This window comes from Oncorhynchus tshawytscha, unplaced genomic scaffold (genome assembly GCF_018296145.1).
Source record: "Oncorhynchus tshawytscha isolate Ot180627B unplaced genomic scaffold, Otsh_v2.0 Un_contig_5015_pilon_pilon, whole genome shotgun sequence".
Taxonomy (NCBI): Eukaryota; Metazoa; Chordata; class Actinopteri; order Salmoniformes; family Salmonidae; genus Oncorhynchus; species Oncorhynchus tshawytscha.
The window spans coordinates 47501-74001 of NW_024609820.1; the positions used below are offsets into that span (position 1 = coordinate 47501).

At 45.5% G+C, this 26501-nt stretch overlaps 1 protein-coding gene across 1 annotated transcript in view; it reads left to right on the plus strand.

The window, feature by feature from the left end:
- LOC112242349 (vacuolar protein sorting-associated protein 8 homolog) overlaps positions 1-26501 on the plus strand; it is a gene marked incomplete at its 5' end in the record, with an annotated part of 91105 nt that overhangs the window by 47048 nt on the left and 17556 nt on the right. The window contains 3 exons of the mRNA XM_042318965.1: positions 9578-9747; positions 10285-10456; positions 13435-13476. Coding sequence (XP_042174899.1) covers positions 9578-9747; positions 10285-10456; positions 13435-13476 — 384 coding nt within the window. The remainder of the gene's footprint in view (positions 1-9577; positions 9748-10284; positions 10457-13434; positions 13477-26501) is intronic.

A 26501-nucleotide genomic window follows, 5' to 3' on the forward strand; every position in this document is an offset into this window, starting at 1 on the left:
AGGGTGTGTGTGTAGGTAGGGTGTGTGTGTGTAGGTTGTGTGTAGGTTGTGTGTAGGTTGTGTGTAGGTGTGTAGGTAGGGTGTGTGTGTGTAGGTAGTGTGTGTGTGTAGGTAGTGTGTGTGGGTAGTGTGTGTAGGTGTGTGTAGGTTGTGTGTGTGTGTAGGTGTGTAGGTAGGTGTGTGTGTGTAGGTAGTGGGTAGTGTGTGTGTGTAGGTAGTGTGTGTGTGTAGGTTGTGTGTAGGTGTGTGTAGGTTGTGTGTAGGTGTGTAGGTAGTGTGTGTGTGTGTGTGTGTGTGTGTGTGTAGGTAGTGTGTGTGTGTGTGTGTGTGTGTGTAGGTAGTGTGTGTGTAGGTAGTGTGTGTGTAGGTAGTGTGTGTGTGTGTAGGTAGTGTGTGTGTGTGTAGGTAGTGTGTGTGTGTGTGGGTAGTGTGTGTGTGTGTGTAGGTAGTGTGTGTGTGTGTGTGTGTAGGTTGTGTGTGTGTAGGTTGTGTGTAGGTTTGTGTGTTAGGTTGTGTGTAGGTGTGTAGGTAGTGTGTTTAGTGTGTGTGTGTAGGTAGTGTGTGTGTGTAGGTAGTGTGTGTGGGTACGGTGTGTGTGTGTGTGTTGTGTGTAGGTTGTGTGTAGGTTGTGTGTGTTGTGTGTAGGTAGTGTGTGTGTGTGTGTGTGTGTGTGTGTAGGTAGTGTGTGTGTGTAGGTTGTGTGTGTGTAGGTTGTGTGTAGGTGTGTGTGTGTAGGTTGTGTGTAGGTTGTGTGTGTAGGGTTGTGTGTGTGTGTAGGTTGTGTGTAGGTGTGTAGGTAGTGTGTGTGTGTGTGTAGGTAGGTGTGTGTGTGTAGGTGTGTGTGTAGGTTGTGTGTGTAGGTTGTGTGTAGGTGTGTAGGTGTGTGTAGGTGTGGGTTTGTGTGTGTGTGTGTAGGTAGGGTGTTTAGGTGTGTGTGTGTGTGTAGGTAGTGTGTGTGTGTAGGTAGTGTGTGTGTGTGTGTAGGTAGGGTGTGTGTGTGTAGGTAGGGTGTGTGTGTGTGTGTGTGTGTAGGTAGGGTGTGTGTGTAGGTAGGGTGTGTGTGTGTGTGTAGGTAGGGTGTGTGTGTGTGTGTGTGTAGGTAGGGTGTGGGTGTGTGTGTGTGTGTGTGTGTAGGTAGGGTGTGTGTGTGTAGGTAGGGTTTGTGTTTTTGTGTGTGTGTGTGTGTAGGGTTTGTGTTTTGTGTGTGTGTGTGTGTGTGTGTGTGTGTGTAGGTAGGGTTTTTGTGTGTGTGTGTAGGTAGGGTTTTGTGTGTGTGTGTGTGTTTAGGTAGGGTGTGTGTGTGTGTGTGTGTGTGTGTGTGTGTGTAAGAAGTGTGTGTGTGTAGGTAGGGTTTTGTGTGTGTGTGTAGGTAGGGTTTTGTGTGTGTGTGTGTAGGTAGGGTGTGTGTGTGTGTGTAGGTAGGGTTTGTGTGTGTGTGTAGGTAGGGTGTGTGTGTGTGTGTGTAGGTAGGGTTTGTGTGTGTGTGTGTAGGTTGTGCATGTAGGTTGTGCGTAGGTTGTGTGTGTGTGTGTAGGTAGTGTGTGTGTAGGTTGTTTGTGTGTGTAGGTTGTGTGTGTAGGTTGTTTTGTGTGTAGGTAGTGTGTGTGTGTGTGTGTGTGTGTGTGTGTGTGTGTGTGTGTGTGTGTGTGTGTGTGTGTGTAGGTGTGTGTGTGTGTGTAGGTAGTGTGTGTGTAGGTAGTGTGTGTGTAGGTAGTGTGTGTGTGTGTGTGTGTGTGTGTGTGTAGGTAGTGTGTGTGTAGGTTGTTTGTGTGTGTGTGTAGGTAGTGTGTGTGTGTGTAGGTAGTGTGTGTGTAGGTAGTGTGTGTGTGTGTGTGTAGGTAGTGTGTGTGTGTGTAGGTAGTGTGTGTGTAGGTTGTGTGTGTGTGTGTGTGTGTAGGTGTGTGTGTGTGTATGTAGGGGGTGTGTGTTTAGGTAGGGTTGTGTGTGTGTAGGTTGTGTGTGTGTATGTAGGGGGTGTGTGTGTTTAGGTAGGGTTTGTGTATGTAGGTAGGTGTAGGTTGTGTGTGTGTATGTAGGTAGTGTATGTAGGTAGTGTGTGTGTCTACTCCGGTGCAGTGCAGTCTCTCCTGTAGCTCAGTCTTAGCACACACACTACCGTTCAACAGTTTGGTGTCACTTAGAAATGTCCTTGTTTTTTAAAGAAATTCTATTTTTTGTCCATTAAAATAACATAAATCGATCAGAAATACAGTGTAGACATTGTTAATGTTATAAATGATTATTGTAGATGGAAACGGCTGATTTTTAATGGAATATCTACATAGGGGTACAGAGGCCCATTATCAGCAACCATCACTCCTGTGTTCCAATGGCACGTTGTGTTAGCTAATCCAAGTTTATCATTTTAAAATGCTAACTGATCATTAGAAAAACCCTTTTGCAATTATGTTAGCACAGCTGAAAACTGTTGTCCTGATTAAAGAAGCAATAAAACTGTCCTTCTTTAGACTAGTTGAGTATCTGGAGCGTCAGCATTTGTGGGTTCGATTACAGGCTCAAACTGGCATTAGTTGCAAAGAAAAAGCCATGTCTCAGACTGGCCAATAATAAAAAATAATACAAAATAAAAGATTAAGACAAAAGAACACTGGACAGAGGAACTCTACCTAGAATGGACCAAATATGTGCTTTTCTGTCAAAAAACAAATTTCTGAGTGACCCCAAACTTTTGAACAGTAGTGTATATGTGCACACACCAAGAGTGTGTAAGGCTGGCATCAAAGCAAAGCTACTTTGAAGAATCTCAAATATAAAAATATATTTTGATTTAACACTTGTTTGGTTACTACATGATTCCATGTGTGTTATTTCATAGTGTTGATGTCTTCACTATTATTCTACAATGTAGAAAATAGTCAAAAATAAAGAGAAACCCTTGAATGAGGAGGTGTGTCCAAACATTTGACTGGAACTGTACAGATGTACGGTTGTTCAGACACACACACTCACTCACTCACTCACTCACTCACTCACTCACTCACTCACTCACTCACCACTCACACACTCACTCACTCACACACACTCACTCACACAGACACTCACTCACTCACACACACACACACACACACACACACACACACACACACTCACACACACACACACACACACACACACACACAGTCTGCCAGAGAGCTGATGAAACGTTGTGAAACAAGTAGCACACACGTTTCTCTCCAGCTCACTCAGGCAGAACTGGTTGAATTCGCAGAGGATGAAATGCCTGACTTTGCCTCTGAGGCTAAAGCTACTTTTCCCCATATCTTTCCTCTTCTTGAGTCCCTTATGGCACCCTATCCCTTTATAGTGCACTAGTGAAATGTAGTACACTACAGTACATGCCTTATAGGATGTAAACCTCTCTTCTCTGTCTCTCTCTCCCACCTCTCCTCCTTCTTTCCCTCTCTCCTCTCCCTCCCCTCTTCCCTCTTTCCCTCCTCTCCCTCCCCTCTTCCCTTTTCCTCTTTCTCTCCTCTCCTCTCCCTCCCCTCTTCCCTCTTTCCCTCCTCTCTCTCCTCTCCCTCCCCTCTTCCCTCTTTCCCTCCTCTCTCTCTCCTCTCCCTCCCCTCTTCCCTCCTCTCTCTCTCCTCTCCTCTCCCTCCCCTCTTCCCTCTTTCCCTCCCTCTCTCTCTCTCCTCTCCTCCCTCCCCTCTTCCCTCTTTCTCTCCTCTCCTCTCCCTCCCCTCTTCCCTCTTTTCCTCTTTCCCTCCTCTCCCTCCCCTCTTCCCTCTCCTCTTTCCCTCCTCTCCCTCCCCTCTTCCCTCTCCTCCTTCCCTCCTCTCCCTCCCCTCTTCCCTCTCCTCCTCTTTCCCTCCTCTCCCTCTCCTCTCCCTCCCCTCTTCCCTCTTTTCCTCCTCTCTCTCTCCTCTCCCTCCCCTCTTCCCTCTTTCCCTCCTCTCTCTCTCCTCTCCCTCCCCTCTTCCCTCTTTCCCTCTCTCTCTCCTTTCCCTCCTCTCCCTCCCCTCTTCTCTCTTTTCCTCTTTCCCTCCTCTTTCCCTCCTCTCTCTCTCTCCTCTCCCTCCCCTCTTCCCTCTCCTCCTCTTTCCCTCCTCTCCCTCTCCTCTCCCTCCCCTCTTCCCTCTTTTCCTCCCCTCTCTCCCTCTCCCTCCCCTCTTTCCCTCCTCTCTCTCTCCTCTCCCTCTTCCCCTCTTCCCTCTTTTCCTCTTTCTCTCTCTCTCTCTCCTCTCCCTCCCCTCTTCCCTCTTTTCCTCTTTCCCTCCCCTCTTCCCTCTCCTCCTCTTTCCCTCCTCTCCCTCCCCTCTTCCCTCTCCTCCTCTTTCCCTCCTCTCCCTCCCCTCTTCCCTCTTTCCCTCCTCTCCCCTCTTCTCTCTTTTCCTCTTTCCCTCCTCTCTCCTCTCCCTCCCCTCTTCCCTCTTTCCCCCCCCCTCTCCCTCTTTTCCCTCCCTTCCCTCTCTTCCTCTTTCCCTCCTCTCTCTCCTCTCCCTCCCCTCTTCCCTCTTTTCCTCTTTCCCTCCTCTCCCTCCCCTCTTCCCTCTTTTCCTCTTTCTCTCCTCTCTCTCTCCTCTCCCTCCCCTCTTCCCTCTTTTCCTCTTTCCCTCCCCTCTTCCCTCTCCTCCTCTTTCCCTCCTCTCCCTCCCCTCTTCCCTCTTTCCCTCCCTCTTCCCTCTCCCTCTCCCTCCCCTCTTCTCTCTTTTCCTCTTTCCCTCCTCTCTCTTCTCCCTCCCCTCTTCCCTCTTTCCCTCCTCTCCCTCCCCTCTTCCCTCTTTTCCTCCTCTCTCCTCTCCCTCCCCTCTTCCCTCTTTCCCTCCTCTCCCTCCCTCTTCCCTCTTTTCCTCTTTCCCTCCTCTCTCTCTCCTCTCCCTCCCCTCTTCCCTCTTTTCCTCTTTCCCTCCTCTCTCTCCTCTCCCTCCCCTCTTCCCTCTTTCCCTCCTCTCTCTCTCCGCTCCCTCATCTTTCTCTCTACTCTCCATCATCACTCTCCTCTCCTCGCTCCCTTCTCTTTCTCTCCTTCCTCTCTCACTACTCTCCTCTCCCTCATCTCTCTCCTCTCCTTTCTCCTCTCTCCTCATTATTTTCCTGTCCTCTCTCCTCTTTCCTCTCCTCTTCATCTTTTCCTATTTCCTCTCCTCCCTCCTCCCTCCTCTCCTCCCTCCCTTCCTTTCCTCCAGTCTTCTCTGACATGAAATGACAGGACAGTCCATAGGAGGATAAGTGAATAGCTCTCAGCTTCCCAAATGGCAGTGAAATAGAGCTGTGTGAAGTTGAGTGGTACTGTGTCCATTCCAGGGCTCCTCTCTCCCTCCCTGAGGCCTCCACTACTATTTAACATGCTGAGAGAGTAGAGGATGACTGGTGGGTTGTACAGTACTATTTAACATGCTGAGAGAGTAGAGGATGACTGGTGGGTTGTACAGTACTATTTAACATGAGAGAGTAGAGAGGATGACTGGTGGGTTGTACAGTACTATTTAACATGCTTATGACAGTACTATTTAACATGCTGAGAGTAGAGAGGATGACTGGTGGGTTGTACAGTACTATTTAACATGCTGAGAGTAGAGGATGACTGGTGGGTTGTACAGTACTATTTAACATGCTGAGAGAGTAGAGGATGACTGGTGGGTTGTACAGTACTATTTAACATGCTGAGAGAGTAGAGAGGATGACTGGTGGGTTGTACAGTACTATTTAACATGCTGAGAGTAGAGAGGATGACTGGTGGGTTGTACAGTACTATTTAACATGCTGAGAGAGTAGAGGATGACTGGTGGGTTGTACAGTACTATTTAACATGAGAGAGTAGAGAGGATGACTGGTGGGTTGTACAGTACTATTTAACATGCTGAGAGAGTAGAGGATGACTGGTGGGTTGTACAGTACTATTTAACATGCTGAGAGTAGAGGATGACTGGTGGGTTGTACAGTACTATTTAACATGAGAGAGTAGAGAGGATGACTGGTGGGTTGTACAGTACTATTTAACATGCTGAGAGAGAGAGGATGACTGGTAGGTTGTACAGTACTATTTAACATGAGAGAGTAGAGAGGATGACTGGTGGGTTGTACAGTACTATTTAACATGCTGAGAGAGTAGAGGATGACTGGTGGGTTGTACAGTACTATTTAACATGCTGAGAGAGTAGAGGATGACTGGTGGGTTGTACAGTACTATTTAACATGAGAGAGTAGAGAGGATGACTGGTGGGTTGTACAGTACTATTTAACATGCTGAGAGAGTAGAGGATGACTGGTGGGTTGTACAGTACTATTTAACATGAGAGAGTAGAGAGGATGACTGGTGGGTTGTACAGTACTATTTAACATGCTGAGAGAGTAGAGAGGATGACTGGTGGGTTGTACAGTACTATTTAACATGCTGAGAGAGTAGAGGGATGACTGGTGGGTTGTACAGTACTATTTAACATGCTGAGAGTAGAGAGGATGACTGGTGGGTTGTACAGTACTATTTAACATGAGAGAGTAGAGGATGACTGGTGGGTTGTACAGTACTATTTAACATGCTGAGAGAGTAGAGAGGATGACTGGTGGGTTGTACAGTACTATTTAACATGACTGATGAGAGTAGAGGATGACTGGTGGGTTGTACAGTACTATTTTATGACATACTATTTAACATGAGAGAGAGTGAGAGAGGATGACTGGTGGGTTGTACAGTACTATTTAACATGAGAGAGTAGAGGATGACTGGTGGGTTGTACAGTACTATTTAACATGAGAGAGTAGAGGATGACTGGTGGGTTGTACAGTACTATTTAACATGAGAGAGTAGAGAGGATGACTGGTGGGTTGTACAGTACTATTTAACATGAGAGAGTAGAGGATGACTGGTGGGTTGTACAGTACTATTTAACATGAGAGAGTAGAGGATGACTGGTGGGTTGTACAGTACTATTTAACATGAGAGAGTAGAGGATGACTGGTGGGTTGTACAGTACTATTTAACATGAGAGAGTAGAGGATGACTGGTGGGTTGTACAGTACTATTTAACATGAGAGAGTAGAGAGGATGACTGGTGGGTTGTACAGTACTATTTAACATGCTGAGAGAGTAGAGGATGACTGGTGGGTTGTACAGTACTATTTAACATGAGAGAGTAGAGAGGATGACTGGTGGGTTGTACAGTACTATTTAACATGAGAGAGTAGAGAGGATGACTGGTGGGTTGTACAGTACTATTTAACATGAGAGAGTAGAGAGGATGACTGGTGGGTTCTACAGTACTATTTAACATGAGAGAGTAGAGGATGACTGGTGGGTTGTACAGTACTATTTAACATGCTGAGAGAGTAGAGGATGACTGGTGGGTTGTATAGTACTATTTAACATGAGAGAGTAGAGAGGATGACTGGTGGGTTGTACAGTACTATTTAACATGAGAGAGTAGAGAGGATGACTGGTGGGTTGTATAGTACTATTTAACATGAGAGAGTAGAGGATGACTGGTGGGTTGTACAGTACTATTTAACATGAGAGAGTAGAGAGGATGACTGGTGGGTTGTACAGTACTATTTAACATGAGAGAGTAGAGGATGACTGGTGGGTTGTACAGTACTATTTAACATGCTGAGAGTAGAGAGGATGACTGGTGGGTTGTACAGTACTATTTAACATGCTGAGAGAGTAGAGGATGACTGGTGGGTTGTACAGTACTATTTAACATGAGAGAGTAGAGAGGATGACTGGTGGGTTGTACAGTACTATTTAACATGAGAGAGTAGAGGATGACTGGTGGGTTGTACAGTACTATTTAACATGCTGAGAGAGTAGAGGATGACTGGTGGGTTGTACAGTACTATTTAACATGAGAGAGTAGAGAGGATGACTGGGTTGTACAGTACTATTTAACATGGTAGAGAGGATGACTGGTGGGTTGTACAGTACTATTTAACATGCTGAGAGAGTAGAGAGGATGACTGGTGGGTTGTACAGTACTATTTAACATGCTGAGAGAGTAGAGGATGACTGGTGGGTTGTACAGTACTATTTAACATGCTGAGAGAGATGAGAGTACTATTTAACATGCTGATAGATGACTGGTGGGTTGTACAGTACTATTTAACATGCTGAGAGAGTAGAGGATGACTGGTGGGTTGTGTACTATTTAACATGAGAGTAGAGAGGATGACTGGTGGGTTGTACAGTACTATTTAACATGAGAGAGTAGAGAGGATGACTGGTGGGTTGTACAGTACTATTTAACATGAGAGAGTAGAGGATGACTGGTGGGTTGTACAGTACTATTTAACATGCTGAGACTAGAGAGGATGACTGGTGGGTTGTACAGTACTATTTAACATGCTGAGAGTAGAGAGGATGACTGGTGGGTTGTACAGTACTATTTAACAACTGAGAGTAGAGAGGATGACTGGTGGGTTGTACAGTACTATTTAACATGCTGAGAGAGTAGAGGATGACTGGTGGGTTGTACAGTACTATTTAACATGAGAGAGTAGAGGATGACTGGTGGGTTGTACAGTACTATTTAACATGCTGAGAGAGAGAGGATGACTGGTGGGTTGTACAGTACTATTTAACATGAGAGAGTAGAGAGGATGACTGGTGGGTTGTACAGTACTATTTAACATGCTGAGAGAGTAGAGAGGATGACTGGTGGGTTGTACAGTACTATTTAACATGCTGAGAGAGTAGAGAGGATGACTGGTGGGTTGTACAGTACTATTTAACATGAGAGAGTAGAGAGGATGACTGGTGGGTTGTACAGTACTATTTAACATTAGAGAGGATGACTGGTGGGTTGTACAGTACTATTTAACATGAGAGAGTAGAGAGGATGACTGGTGGGTTGTACAGTACTATTTAACATGAGAGAGTAGAGGATGACTGGTGGGTTGTACAGTACTATTTAACATGAGAGAGTAGAGAGGATGACTGGTGGGTTGTACAGTACTATTTAACATGAGAGAGTAGAGGATGACTGGTGGGTTGTACAGTACTATTTAACATGAGAGAGTAGAGAGGATGACTGGTGGGTTGTACAGTACTATTTAACATGCTGAGAGAGTAGAGAGGATGACTGGTGGGTTGTACAGTACTATTTAACATGAGAGAGTAGAGGATGACTGGTGGGTTGTACAGTACTATTTAACATGAGAGAGTAGAGAGGATGACTGGTGGGTTGTACAGTACTATTTAACATGCTGAGAGAGTAGAGAGGATGACTGGTGGGTTGTACAGTACTATTTAACATGCTGAGAGAGTAGAGGATGACTGGTGGGTTGTACAGTACTATTTAACATGCTGAGAGAGTAGAGGATGACTGGTGGGTTGTACAGTACTATTTAACATGAGAGAGTAGAGAGGATGACTGGTGGGTTGTACAGTACTATTTAACATGAGAGAGTAGAGAGGATGACTGGTGGGTTGTACAGTACTATTTAACATGCTGAGAGAGTAGAGAGGATGACTGAGATTTTGTGTGAATGTTTGATTCTGTGAGAAATCATTTCCAGGAGAAGAGAACAGTAAATCCATCCTTTCTCTTTCAAACATTTGTCCAGAGCACAAACTGATCTGGGACCAGGATACAATAAATCAAATAATTCTCTCCCCTCCCAGACGTTACTGGAGACGACCACCAGTCTGTTGAACCATGACCTCCACTGGTCCCTGTCTCACCTGCGAGCGGCGGTCAGCAGGGGGCTCCACCCCCGTCAGGACCACTGTAACATCTGCCTGCAGCAGTACAGGAGACGTCAGGACAGCCCAGATGACATCATCATATTCAGGTCATCACCACAACACTCTCAGTACAATGTTCTGATAGAGGAGGAATGGTGTCAGATCTGTTTACAGTACAATGTTCTGATAGAGGAGGAATGGTGTCAGATCTGTTTACAGTACAATGTTCTGATAGAGGAGGAATGGTGTCAGATCTGTTTACAGTACAATGTTCTGATAGAGGAGGAATGGTGTCAGATCTGTTTACAGTACAATGTTCTGATAGAGGAGGAATGGTGTCAGATCTGTTTACAGTACAATGTTCTGATAGAGGATGAATGGTGTCAGATCTGTTTACAGTACAATGTTCTGATAGAGGAGGAATGGTGTCAGATCTGTTTTACAGTACAATGTTCTACAATGTTCTGATAGAGGATGAATGGTGTCAGATCTGTTTACAGTACAATGTTCTGATAGAGGATGAATGGTGTCAGATCTGTTTACAGTACAGTGTTCTGATAGAGGATGAATGGTGTCAGATCTGTTTACAGTACAATGATATGATGAATGCTGTTAACACCTTTTGGATCTCTGTGTGTGTGTAGCTGCGGCCACCTGTACCACTGCCAGTGTCTGCAGCGGAAGGGGAGTGGCCACGCGGAGCCCAGGTTGCTGCAGGTCTGGAGCTGCTACAAGTGTATCTCCTCACAGAGAGGGAGGGGCGGGGACAGGGTCACCACGGAGACCGGGAGGGGGCGAAGCACCTCCCTCGCACAGGTCAGTCAGTGACATCACACAGAATATGACCTCAGACCTGTTAATGGGGTTGGTTGGTTGTGTGTTATTTTATAGTAGCTGCTCGTGAGAGGGGAGAGACAGGCTATGTGCACACTGCCCACAAAATGAGGTGGAAACTGAGCTGCACTTCCTGACCTCATGCCTAATGTATTAGAGACACATATTTCCCTCAGATTACACAGACCCACAAAGAATTTGAAAACAAACCCAATTTTGGTAAACTCAGAAGTTTACATACACTCAATTAGTATTTGGTAGCATTGCCTTTAACTTGTTATGGCTGCAATCCCGATATCGGGATAAGTGTCATCAACAACCGCTGAATAGCATAGCGCTACATTCAATAAATATTACTACAAATATTTATATTCATGAAATCACAAGTGCAAAATAGGAAAACACAGCTTAGCCTTTTGTTAATCCACCTGTCGTGTCAGATTTTGAAATGATGCTTTACAGCGAAAGCAATCCAAGCGTTTGTGTAAGTTTATCGATCGTACACGATAAAACATTAAGTACACTTAGCATTAGCAATCAAATTAATCGTTTACCTTTGATGACCTTCGTATGTTTTCACTCACGAGACTCCCAGTTACACAACAAATGTTCCTTTTGTTCCATAAAGATTATTTTTAGATCCAAAATACCTCCGTTTGTTTGTCGAGTTATGTTCAGAAATCCACAGGAAAGAGCGGTCACGACAACGCAGAGAAAATTCCAAATAGTTTCCGTAATGTCCACAGAAACATGTCAAACGTTTTTTATAATCAATCCTCAGGTTGTTTTTAAAATATATAATTGATAATATATCAACCACACATGTCTTTCACAGTAGGAGAGGGGAAAACAATGGCTGTCCAAATTCTGTTGCGCGAGCAAAAGTTATGTGACCACTTGACGCCATGTTATCGTTCTGGCTCATTTTTCAAAATAAAAGCCTGAAACTATGTCTGAAGACTGTTGACACCTTGAGAAAGCGATAGGAAAAGGAATATGGTTCATATCCCTGTAAATCCAGCAAAGGGAGGCTATGGAACATGGAGATTTAAAAAAAGAAGCCACTTCCTGTTTTGATTTTCCTCAGGGTTTCGCCTGCAATATCAGTTCTGTTATACTCACAGACAATATTTTGATAGTTTTGGAAACTTTAGAGTGTTTTCTATCCAATACTAATAATAATATGCATATATTAGCAACTGAGACTGAGGAGCTGACCGTTTACAATGGGCACCTTTTCATCCAAGCTACTCAATAATGCCCTTGCAGCCATAATTATTATTATTTTTTTAACTTGGGTCAAACGCTTCAGGTAGCAAGCTTCCCACAATAAGTTGATTGAATGTTGGCCCTTCCTCCTGACAGAGCTGGTGTAACTGAGTCAGCTTTGTAGGCCTCCTTTTTGTAGGACCACGCTTTTTCAGTTCTGCCAACAAATTGTCTATGGGATTGAGGTCAGGGCTTTGTGATGGCCACTCCAATACTTTGACTTTGTTGTCCTTAAGCCATTTTGCCACAACTTTGGGAGTATGCTTGGGGTCATTGTCAATTTGGAAGACCCATTTGCGACCAAGCTTTAACTTCCTGACTGATGTCTTGAGATGTTGCTTCAATATATCCACATCATTTTTCTCCCTCATGATGCCATCCATGTTGTGAAGTGCACCAGTACCTCCGGCAGCAAAGCACCCCCACAACATGATGCTGCCACCCCGTGCTTCACGGTTGGGATGGTGTTCTTCAGCTTGCAAGCCTCCCCCTTTCCTCCAAACATAACGATGGTCATTATGGCCAAACAGTTATATTTTTGTTTCATCAGACCAGTGGACATTTCTCCAAAAACTACGATCTTTGTCCCCATGTGCAGTTGCAAACCGTAGTTGGCATTTTTATGGCGGTTTTGGAGCAGTGGCTTCTTCCTTGCTGAGCGGCCTTTCATGTTATGTCGATATAGGACTCGTTTTACTGTGGATATAGATACTTTTGTACCTGTTTCATCCAGCATCTTCACAAGGTCCTTTGCTGTTGTTCTGGGATTGATTTGCACTTTTTGTAACAAAGTACGTTCATCTCCTGAGCGGTATGACAGCTGTGTGGTCCCATGGTGTTTGTACTTGCCTACTATTGTTTGTACAGATGAATGTGGTACCTTCAGGCATTTGGAAATTGCTCCCAAGGATGAACCAGACTTGTGGAGGTCCACAATTTTTTTCCCGAGGTCTTGGCCGATATCTATTGATTTTCCCTTGATGTCAAGCAAAGAGGCACTGAGTTTGAAGGTAGGCCTTGAAATTCATCCACAGGTACTCCTCCAATTGACTCAAATGTTGTCAATTAGCCTATCAGAAGCTTCTAAAGACATGACATCGTTTTCATGAATTTTCCAAGCTATTTAAAGGCACAGTCAACTTAGTGTATGTAAACTTCTGACCCACTGGAATTGTGATACAGTGAATTATAAGTGAAATAATCTGTCTGTAAACAATTGTTGGAAAAATGACTTGTTCATGCACAAAGTAGATGTCCTAACCAACTTGCCAAAACTATACTTTGTTAACAAGACATTTGTGGAGTGGTTGAAAAACGAGTTTTAATGACTCCAACCTAAGTGTATGTAAACTAGTTTTAATGACTCCAACCTAAGTGTATGTACACTTCTGACTTCAACTGTAACCTTTAGAGAAGCAACACACAACTAGACAACTGTCCTGCTAGATAACCTTTAGAGAAGCAACACACAACTAGACAACTGTCCTGCTAGATAACCTTTAGAGAAGCAACACACAACTAGACAACTGTCCTGCTAGATAACCTTTAGAGAAGCAACACACAACTAGACAACTGTCCTGACAACTAGATAACCTTTAGAGAAGTGACACACAGAGCAGAGCTCTCTTCCTCTCTCCATCTGTCTGTCACTTCATTCTGTTTTCTGATGGTCACCTCTCTTGTTGTTTTAGACCAACGTGATGTCCAGGGAAGCAGGGGAAGATGGGAAAAAGGTAAGGACTGTTGTGGGTAACCTCGCATAGGTAGCATCCAGCCAGCCCATCTGTCTGTCTTTCTCTTCTCTCTCTCTCTCTCTCTCTCTCTCTCTCTCTCTCTCTCTCTCTCTCTCTCTCTCTCTCTGTCTCTCTGTCTCTCTGTCTCTCTCTCTCTGTCTGTTTCTCTCAAATTCAATTTAAGCCCATCTGTCTGTCTTACACTCTCTCTCTCTCTCTCTCTCTCTCTCTCTCTCTCTCTCTCTCTCTCTCTCTCTCTCTCTCTCTTACTCTCTCAGCTTACTCTCTCCTTTCTCTCTCTCTCTCTCTCTCGCTTACTCTCTCCTTTCTCTCTCTCTCTCTCTCTCTCGCTTACTCTCTCTCGCTTACTCTCTCCTTTCTCTCTCTCTCTCTCTCTCGCTTACTCTCTCCTTTCTCTCTCTCTCTCTCTCTCGCCAGCACTCTCTCCTTTCTCTCTCTCTCTCTCTGTCTCTCTCTCTCTCTCTCTCTCTGTCTCTCTCTCTCTCTCTCTCTCTCTCTCTCTCTCTCTCTCTCTCTCTCTCTCTCTCTCTCTCTCTCTCTCCTTTCTCTCTCTCGCTTCTCTCTCTCTCTCTCTCTCTCTCTCTCTCTGTGTGTCTGTTTCTCTCAATTCAAATTCAATTTAAGGGTTTTATTGTCATGGGAAACATGTTTACATTGCCTTTAGCAAGTGAAGTAGATAATAAACACAAGTGAAATAAACAATACAAAAATATCTTGTCTCTCTCTCTCTCTCGCTTACTCTCTCGCTTACTCTCTCGCTTCTCTCTCTCTCTCTCTCTCTCTCTCTCTCTCTCTCTCTCTCTCTCTCTCTCTCTCTCTCTGTCTCTCTCTCTCTCTCTCTCTCTCTCTCTCTCTCTCTCTCTCTCTCTCTCTCTCTCTCTCTCTCTCTCTCTCTCTCTCTCTCTCTCTCTCTCTCTCTCTCTCTCTGTCTCTCTCTCTCTCTCTCTCTCTCTCTCTCTCTCTCTCTGTCTCTCTCTCTCTCTCTAAGCTCTCTCTGAGCTCTCTCTCTCTCTCGCTACTCACTTTCTCCTTTTCTCTCTCTCTCTCTCGCTTACTCTCTCCTTTCTCTCTCTCTCTCTCTCTCTCGCTTTCTCTCTCTCTCTCTCTCTCTCTCTCTCTCTCTCTGTCTCTGTCTCTGTCTCTCTGTCTCTCTCTCTCTGTCTCTCTCTCTCTGTCTCTGTCTGTCTGTTTCTCTCAATTCAAATTCAATTTAAGGGTTTTATTGTCATGGGAAACATGTTTACATTGCCTTTAGCAAGTGAAGTAGATAATAAACACAAGTGAAATAAACAATACAAAAATATCTTGTCTTTCTCTCTCTCCTCTCTTGCTTACTCTCTCCTTTCTCTCTCCTCTCTCGCTTACTCTCTCCTTTCTCTCTCTCCTCTCTCGCTTACTCTCTCCTTTCTCTCTCTCCTCTCTCGCTCTTTCTCTTAGTCTCTCTCTCATACTCTATTTCTGTCTTTCACCTACTTAGTCTATATCAACAGCCCTTCCCCCCCCAGGAGAATATAAAGAACAGTGATTAGTTTTGTTGGTGTTTTCTCCAGCTAGCTATGTGTCTGACTGTAGCAGACCATTCTGCCATCTGAATGGCGTGTAATTGGTTTATTCAAATTAGTTGTCTAGTAAATAAATATCCAAACACTGAGCGGCTGAGTTTAATGAAGGTTCTGGAAACACTCAATCACTTGTCTCTCTCTCCCTCTTTCTCTCCCTCTTTCTCTCCCTCTTTCTCTCCCTCTTTCTCTCCCTCTCTCCCTCTTTCTCTCCCTCTTTCTCTCCCTCTCTTCTCTCCTCTCTCTCTCCCTCTTCTCTCTCTCTTCTCTCTCCCTCTTTCTCTCCTCTCTCTCTCCCTCCCTCTCTCTCTCCCTCTCTCTCTCCCTCTCTCTCTCCCTCTCTCTCTCCCTCTCTCTCTCCCTCTCTCTCTCCTCTCCTCTCTCTCTCTCACTGTTTATCCTCTCTCTCTCTCTCTCTCTCTCTCTCCCTCTCTCTCTCCTCTCTCTCTCCTCTCTCTCCCTCCTACTCTCCCTCAGGCTCTCTCTCCTGACGCCCAGCAGGCTGTCTTCCTCTCTCACTTGAATTCTCTCACTGTTTATCTGTTAGTTATTTTCTCTCTGTTGTCCAGACTGTGGTTGCCTTGTGAAGATGACTGTTATGTGACACTAGATAGCTGGATGTTATTGCCTCTGTCTGTGTCCCAAATCGACCATGTTCCCTGCGTAGTGCACTACAAACCTACTGCACTCTATAGGTAATCTGGAGCATCCAGTTGGGACGCAGCCTGTCTGTGGTGCCGGGTTGTTACTATGACGATGACGTCCAGCAGGCTGTCTGTGGTGCCGGGTTGTTACTATGACGGTGACGTCCAGCAGGCTGTCTGTGGTGCGGGGTTGTTACTATGACGGTGACGTCCAGCAGGCTGTCTGTGGTGCTGGGTTGTTACTATGAGCAGGCTGTCTGGTCCAGCAGGCTGTCTGTGGTGCCTGGTTGTTACTATGACGTCCAGCAGGCTGTCTGTGGTGCCTGGTTGTTACTATGATGGTGACGTCCAGCAGGCTGTCTGTGGTGCCTGGTTGTTACTATGGTGACGTCCAGCAGGCTGTCTGTGGTGCCTGGTTGTTACTATGACGTCCAGCAGGCTGTCTGTGGTGCCTGGTTGTTACTATGACGGTGACGTCCAGCAGGCTGTCTGTGGTGCCATGTTAATGACCACCATGTCTGTGGTGCCTGGTTGTTACTAATCCAGCAGGCTGTCTGTGGTGCCTGGTTGTTACTACCAGCAGCAAGACTGTGGTGTCCTCCACCAACTATGACACCACAGCAAGACACTAACTCACAGCACACATGTTCACACACCATACACACACACACACACCATACACACAGCCTGTCTGTGGTGCCTGCTTTTAACTTACCACCACAGCAAGTAACCCTACACACCATACACACACACACCATGACACACACACACCATACACACACACCATACACACACACACCATACATACACACACACCATACATACACACACACCATACATACACACACACCATACACACACACACACCATACACACACACCATACACACACACACCATACACACACACACCATACACACACACCATACACACACACCATACACACACACACACACACACACCATACTCACACACCATACTCACACACCATACACATACACACACACACACACCACACACACACACACACCACACACACACATACACACACATACATACACCATACACCAGACACACCTACACACACACACACCATACACACCATACACACACACACACCATACATACATACACCAGACACACCTCACACACACACCATACATACATACACCAGACACACCTCACACACACACCATACACACACCATACATACATACACCAGACACACCTCACACACACACCATACACACCCCATACACACACACACACACCACACACACACCAGACACACACACACACACACACACACACACCACACACACACACACACACACACACACCATGCACACACACCATACACACACCATACACACACACCATACACACACCATACATACATACACACACACCATACACACACCATACACACACACCATACACACACACACACACACACACCATACACACGCACACACACCATACACACACACCATACACACACACACACACACACACACACACACACACACACACCATACACACAACCACAGAGAAATCCAGCGCCTTCAGAATGTTTCACACCCCTTGACTTATTCCACATGATGTAGTTACAGCCTGAATTCAAAATGGATGACAGACATTGTAGCTCATTTGTTGAAAATGCAAGACAGAAATATCTCATTTCCATAAGTAGCATTCCATCCTTTGTTATGACACTCCAAATTGAGCTCAGGTGGATCCAATTTCCTTTCATCATCCTCGATTGGAGTCCACCTGTTGGAGTCCACCTGTTGGAGTCCACCTGTTGGAGTCCACCTGTTGGAGTCCACCTGTTGGAGTCCACCTGTTGGAGTCCACCTGTTGGAGTCCACCTGTTGGAGTCCACCACCATGATTTAGAAAGAAACACACCTGTCTCTATATAAGGTCCCACAGTTGACAGTGCATGTCAGAGCAGGAACTATACCAGGAAGTCAGAGGAACTGGAGAAACTGTCCCTCGATCTCACGGATAGAACTGTGAGGAATCAGATACACTATATAGACAGCAGTATGTGGACACCCCTTCATCCACTATATAGACACCCCTTCATACACTATATAGACACCCCTTCATACACTATATAGACACCCCTTCATACACTATATAGACAGCAGTATGTGGACACCCCTTCATCCACTATATAGACAGCAGTATGTGGACACCCCTTCATACACTATATAGACACCCCTTCATACACTATATAGACAGCAGTATGTGGACACCCCTTCATCCACTATATAGACAGCAGTATGTGGACACCCCTTCATCCACTATATAGACACCCCTTCATACACTATATAGACACCCCTTCATACACTATATAGACACCCCTTCATACACTATATAGACCCCTTCATACAGTATAGACAGCAGTATGTGGACCCTTCATCCACTATATAGACAGCAGTATGTGGACACCCCTTCATCCACTATATAGACAGCAGTATGTGGACACCCCTTCATCCACTATATAGACACCCCTTCATACACTATATAGACACCCCTTCACACACTATATAGACAGCCACTTCATACACTACTATAGACAGCAGTATGTGGACACCCCTTCATCCACTATATAGACAGCAGTATGTGGACACCCCTTCATCCACTATATAGACAGCACTATATAGACACCCCTTCATCCACTATATAGACAGCAGTATGTGGACACCCCTTCATCCACTATATAGACAGCAGTATGTGGACACCCCTTCATCCACTATATAGACAGCAGTATGTGGACACCCCTTCATCCACTATATAGACAGCAGTATGTGGACACCCCTTCATCCACTATATAGACAGCAGTATGTGGACACCCCTTCATACACTATATAGACACCCCTTCATAGCAGTAGACACCCCTTCATACACTATATAGACAGCCACCCCTTCATCCACTATATAGACAGCAGTATGTGGACACCCCTTCATCCACTATATAGACAGCAGTATGTGGACACCCCTTCATCCACTATATAGACAGCAGTATGTGGACACCCCTTCATCCACTATATAGACAGCAGTATGTGGACACCCCTTCATCCACTATATAGACAGCAGTATGTGGACACCCCTTCATCCACTATATAGACAGCAGTATGTGGACACCCCTTCATCCACTATATAGACAGCAGTATGTGGACACCCCTTCATCCACTATATAGACAGCAGTATGTGGACACCCCTTCATCCACTATATAGACAGCAGTATGTGGACACCCCTTCATCCACTATATAGACAGCAGTATGTGGACACCCCTTCATCCACTATATAGACACCCCTTCATCCACAGTATGTGGACACCCCTTCATACACTATATAGACACAGTACATGTGGACACCCCTTCATACACTATATAGCAGTATGTGGACACCCCTTCATCCACTATATAGACAGCAGTATGTGGACACCCCTTCATCCACTATATAGACAGCAGTATGTGGACACCCCTTCATCCACTATATAGACAGCAGTATGTGGACACCCCTTCATCCACTATATAGACAGCAGTATGTGGACACCCCTTCATCCACTATATAGACAGCAGTATGTGGACACCCCTTCATCCACTATATAGACAGCAGTATGTGGACACCCCTTCATCCACTATATAGACACTAGTATGTGGACACCCCTTCATCCACTATATAGACAGCAGTATGTGGACACCCCTTCATCCACTATATAGACAGCAGTATGTGGACACCCCTTCATCCACTATATAGACAGCAGTATGTGGACACACTATATAGACAGCAGTATGTGGACACCCCTTCATCCACTATATAGACAGCAGTATGTGGACACCCCTTCATCCACTATATAGACAGCAGTATGTGGACACCCCTTCATCCACTATATAGACAGCAGTATGTGGACACCCCTTCATCCACTATATAGACAGCAGTATGTGGACACCCCTTCATCCACTATATAGACAGCAGTATGTGGACACCCCTTCATCCACTATATAGACAGCAGTATGTGGACACCCCTTCATCCACTATATAGACAGCAGTATGTGGACACCCCTTCATCCACTATATAGACAGCAGTATGTGGACACCCCTTCATCCACTATATAGACAGCAGTATGTGGACACCCCTTCATCCACTATATAGACAGCAGTATGTGGACACCCCTTCATCCACTATATAGACAGCAGTATGTGGACACCCCTTCATCCACTATATAGACAGCAGTATGTGGACACCCCTTCATCCACTATATAGACAGCAGTATGTGGACACCCCTTCATCCACTATATAGACACCCCTTCATCCACTATATAGACAGCAGTATGTGGACACCCCTTCATCCACTATATAGACTGCAGTATGTGGTCACCCCTTCATCCACTATATAGACTGCAGTATGTGGTCACCCCTTCATCCACTATATAGACAGCAGTATGTGGACACCCCTTCATCCACTATATAGACAGCAGTATGTGGACACCCCTTCATCCACTTCATCCACAGTATGTGGACACCCCTTCATCCACTATATAGACAGCAGTATGTGGACACCCCTTCATCCACTATATAGACACACCCCTTCATCCACTATGGACACCCCTTCATATAGACACTATATAGACACCCCTTCACTATATAGACAGCAGTATGTGGACACCCCTTCATCCACTATATATATAGACACCCCTTCATCCAGTATGTGGACACCCCTTCATCCACTATATAGACAGCAGTATGTGGACACCCCTTCATCCACTATATAGACAGCAGTATGTGGACACCCCTTCATCCACTATATAGACAGCAGTATGTGGACACCCCTTCATCCACTATATAGACAGCAGTATGTGGACACCCCTTCATCCACTATATAGACAGCAGTATGTGGACACCCCTTCATCCACTATATAGACAGCAGTATGTCACCCCTTCATCCACTATATAGACAGCAGTATGTGGACACCCCTTCATCCACTATATAGACAGCAGTATGTGGACACCCCTTCATCCACTATATAGACAGCAGTATGTGGACACCCCTTCATCCACTATATAGACCCCTTCAGCAGTATGTGGACACCCCTTCATCCACTATATAGACAGCAGTATGTGGACACCCCTTCATCCACTATATAGACCTTCATCCACTATATAGACAGCAGTATGTGGACACCCCTTCATCCACTATATAGACAGCAGTATGTGGACACCCCTTCATCCACTATATAGACAGCAGTATGTGGACACCCCTTCATCCACTATATAGACAGCAGTATGTGGACACCCCTTCATCCACTATATAGACAGCAGTATGTGGACACCCCTTCATCCACTATCACACCCCTTCCACTATATAGACAGCAGTATGTGGACACTATATAGACAGCAGTATGTGGACCCTTCATCCACTATATAGACAGCAGTATGTGGACACCCCTTCATCCACTATATAGACAGCAGTATGTGGACACCCCTTCATCCACTATATAGACAGCAGTATGTGGACACCCCTTCATCCACTATATAGACAGCAGTATGTGGACACCCCTTCATCCACTATATAGACAGCAGTATGTGGACACCCCTTCATCCACTATATAGACAGCAGTATGTGGACACCCCTTCATCCACTATATAGACAGCAGTATGTGGACACCCCTTCATCCACTATATAGACAGCAGTATGTGGACACCCCTTCATCCACTATATAGACAGCAGTATGTGGACACCCCTTCATCCACTATATAGACAGCAGTATGTGGACACCCCTTCATCCACTATATAGACAGCAGTATGTGGACACCCCTTCACTATATACCTTCATCCACTATATAGACAGCAGTATGTGGACACCTTCCTTCAGTATGTGGACCCCTTCAAATATAGACAGCAGTATGTGGACACCCCTTCATCCACTATATAGACAGCAGTATGTGGTCACCCCTTCAAATGAGTGGATTCAGCTATTTCAGCCACACCCGTTGCTGACAGGTGTATACAATCAAGCGCACAGCCATGCAATCTCCATAGACACACCGTGGCAGTAGAATGGCCTTACTGAAGAGCTCAGTGACTTTCACCGCTGCACCGTCATAGGATGCCACCTTTCCAACAAGTCAGTTCGTCAAATTTCTCCCCACCCAGAGCTGCCGCGGTCAACTGTAAGTGCTGTTATTGTGAAGTAGAAATGTCTAGGAGCAACAACCGTTCAGCTGCGAAATGGTAGGCCACAGAAGCTGAAGCACGTAGTGCCTAAAGATCATCTGTCCACGGTTACAACACTCACTACTGAGTTCCAAACTGCCTCTGGAAGCAACATCAGCACAATAACTGTTTGTCGGGAGCTTCATGAAATGGGTTTCTGTGGCCCTGTGCACAAAGCAAGGTCCATATAGAAATGGTTTGTCGCGATTGGTGTGGAAGAACGTGACTGGCCTGCACAGAGCCCTGACCTCAACCCCATCGAACACCTTTAGGATGAATTGGAACACCGAGCTGCGAGCCAGGCCTTAATCACCCAACATCAGTGCCCGACCTCAATAATGCTCTTGTGGCTGAATGGAAGCAAGTCCTCCTCAGCAATGTTCCAATATCTAGTGGAAAGTCTTCCCAGAGGAGTGGAGGCTTTTATAGCAGCAAAGGGGGGTACCAACTCCATATTAATGCCCATGATTTTGGAATGAGATGTTTGATGAGCAGGTGTCCACATACTTTTGATCATGTAGTGTATCTGTGGAAGGGTATAAAACAATTTCTAGAGTGTTGAAAGTTTTCAAGAGCACAGTGGTCTCCATTATTGGGAAATTTAACAAATATGGATCTAACCAGATTCTGCCAAGAGCTGGCCGTCCGACCAAACTGAGAAACCGGGCAAGAAGGACCTTGGTCAGGGAGTTGACCAAAAACCCAATGGCTGAGTTGGGAGAACCAGTCTCTACAGGACTTCACCAATCTGGGCTTTATGGGAGAGTGGCCAGACGGAAGCCACTCCTGAGAATAAGACACGTGACATCACATCTGGTGTTTGCAAAAAAGTACTGTGAAAGACGGAGCAGAAGGCAAAATATCCTGTGGTCTGATCAGACTGAAATGGAACTCTTTGGCCTGAATGCAAAGCGCTATGTCTGGAGAGAACCAGGCACAGCTCATCACCTGTCTAACACCATCCCTACCGTGAAGCATGGTGGTGGCAGCATCATGCAATAGGGATGCTTTTCAGCAGCAGGGACTGGGAGACTGGTAAGGGTAGAGGGGAACAAATACAGGCACATCCTTGATGAGAACCTACTTCAGAGTGCAAACCTTAGACTGGGGTGAAGATTTATGTTCCAACAGGACAATGACCCCAAGCATACAGCCCAAGCAACACTGGAATGGCTTCAGAACTAGAATGTGTCATTGAGTAGCCCACTCAAAGCTGATCCAGACATCCCCAAGACGACTCGAAGCTGATCCAGACATCCCCAAGACGACTCAAAGCTGATCCAGATATCCCCAAGACGACTCGAAGCTGATCCAGACTTCCCCAAGACGACTCGAAGCTGATCCAGACTTCCCCAAGACGACTCAAAGCTGATCCAGATATCCCCAAGACTCGAAGTTGATCCAGACCCCAAGACGACTCAAAGCTGATCCAGACATCCCCAAGAGCTGATCCAGACATCAAAGCTGATCCAGACATCCCCAAGACGACTCAAAGCTGATCCAGACATCCCCAAGACGACTCAAAGCTGATCCAGACATCCCCAAAGACTGATCCAGATATCAAAGCTGATCCAGACTTCCCCAAGACGACTCAAAGCTGATCCAGACATCCCCAAGACGACTCAAAGCTGATCCAGACATCCCCAAGACGACTCAAAGCTGATCCAGACATCCCCAAGACGACTCAAAGCTGATCCAGACATCCCCAAGACGACTCAAAGCTGATCCAGATATCCCCAAGATGACTCAAAGCTGATCCAGACTTCCCCAAGACGACTCAAAGCTTATCCAGACATCCCCAAGACGACTCAGCTGCAATCGCCCCCAAAGGTGCTTTTACAAAGTATTGACCCAGGTGTGAACACAAAAATAATAATAGTTCATGGGGTATTGTGTGTAGATGGGTGAGAGAAAACAAATCAATGTAATCCGTTTTGAATTCAGGCTGTAACACAACAAGATGTAGACGAAGTCAAGGGGAATTAACACGTTCTGATCCATCACACTATCATCATCGTGCTTCTACACCTGCATTGCTTGCTGTTTGGGGTTTTAGGCTGGGTTTCTGTACAGCACTTTGAGATATCAGCTGATGTACGAAGGGCTATATAAATAAATTTGATTTGATTTGACTATCAGTGCTTTGCTGTTCACCGTCCCAGAATCCCTCATCTCTCTCTCTCTGTCAGCGTTTGAAAATGTCATCTCACCAATCAGACAACACACACACACACACACCTGTTTAGCCTCCAGTCAATGATGTAAATGTCACTTCTACCCTGCATTTATCTTAAATAACTCTGACTTTTCAAAACAGATTATCTTTCTCTTGTTCCTCGTTGCCGTTCAGCCAATCTTCATGCAGGTCACGTTTGATGGGTTTTTCCTCAGGCGCTGGCATTTTACAGTTCTTAAAAAGATCCAAATCACCAGAGGGCCGTGGAAACAATGATTGTTTTATTCTGTTCTTTTTCTGTTAATTGAAGCCTGTCAACAGTGGAAGTCTTTGGAGCTACTATAGTGTCCTATAGATGAGAGATGGGGATAGTGTCCTGGAGATGTGGATAGTGTCCTGGAGATGAGAGATGTGGATAGTGTCCTATAGATGTGGATAGTGTCCTGGAGATGTGGATAGTGTCCTGGAGATGGATAGTGTCCTGGAGAGTGGATAGTGTCCTAGAGATGAGGGATGTGGATAGTGTCCTAGAGATGAAAGATGTGGATAGTGTCCTGGAGATGTGGATAGTGTCCTGGAGATGAAAGATTTGGATAGTGTCCTAGAGATGTGGATAGTGTCCTAGAGATGAAAGATGTGGATAGTGTCCTGGAGATGTGGATAGTGTCCTGGAGATGAAAGATGTGGATAGTGTCCTAGAGATGAAAGATTTGGATAGTGTCCTAGAGATGCGGATAGTGTCCTAGAGATGGGGATAGTGTCCTAGAGATGAGAGATGCGGATAGTGTCCTAGAGATGAGAGATGTGGATAGTGTCCTAGAGATGAGAGATGGATAGTGTCCTAGAGATGAAAGATGCGGATAGTGTCCTAGAGATGAGAGATGATGCGGATAGTGTCCTAGAGATGAGAGATGTGGATAGTGTCCTGGAGATGAAAGATTTGGATAGTGTCCTAGAGATGCGGATAGTGTCCTAGAGATGAGAGATGCGGATAGTGTCCTAGAGATGAGGAACGGGGATAGTGTCCTAGAGATGTAGATAGTGTCCTAGAGATGTAGATAGTGTCCTAGAGATGTAGATAGTGTCCTAGAGATATCCACATCTCTCATCTCTAGGACACTATCCTCATCTCAAGGACACTATCCACATCTCTCATCTCTAGGACACTATCCCCATCTCTAGGACACTATCCTCATCTCTAGGACACTATCCCCATCTCTAGGACACTATCCCCATCTCTAGGACACTATCCCCATCTCTAGGACACTATCCCCATCTCTAGGACACTATCCACATCTCTAGGACACTATCCTCATCTCTAGGACACTATCCACATCTCTAGGACACTATCCTCATCTCTAGGACACTATCCTCATCTCTAGGACACTATCCTCATCTCTAGGACACTATCCACATCTCTAGGACACTATCATCTCTAGGACACTATCCACATCTCTCATCTCTAGGACACTATCCCCATCTCTAGGACACTATCCCCATCTCTAGGACACTATCCTCATCTCTAGGACACTATCCTCAATCAACACTATCCTCATCTCTAGGACACTATCCCATCTCTAGGACACTATGTCATCTCTAGGACACTATCCATCTCTAGGACACTATCCCCATCTCTGATGTGTCCCCATCTCTAGGACACTATCCCCATCTCTGATGTCATCTGTTGGACACTGATCCTCATCTTGTGTTATCCTCATCTCATGACACTATGTGTTGTGGCTGACACTATCCCCATCTCTAGGACACTGATCCCATTGATGTGACACTATCCTCATCTCTAGGACACTATCCTCATCTCTAGGACACTATCCTCATCTCTGTTCTAGGACACTATCCCATGCTGATGTATTGTCATCTCTAGGACACTATCCCATCATCTCTAGGACACTATCCATCATCTCTAGGACACTATCCTGATCCATGTTCATCTCATCTCTAGGACACTATCCATGCCATGTTGTCATCTCTAGGGCTGATCCATGCTGATAGATGAGTGTTTTATTTCATTCTGTGGGGGATAATTCATCTGTTATTCTCTGAGCTGAACTCTACCCTGTTCTTATGTTTCACAACCCTTAAATCAACTGTATAACCAATCAACCAACATCTGTGGTTGATCCATGCTGATGTGTTGTGTTGTGGCTGATCCATGCTGATGTGTTGTGTTGTGGCTGATCCATGTTGTGTTGTGGTTGATCCATGCTGATGTGTTGTGTTGTGGCTGATCCATGCTGATGTGTTGTGTTGTGGCTGATCCATGCTGATGTGTTGTGTTGTGGCTGATCCATGTTGATGTGTTGTGTTGTGATGATCCATGCTGATGTGTTGTGGTTGATCCATGCTGATGTGTTGTGTTGTGGCTGATCCATGCT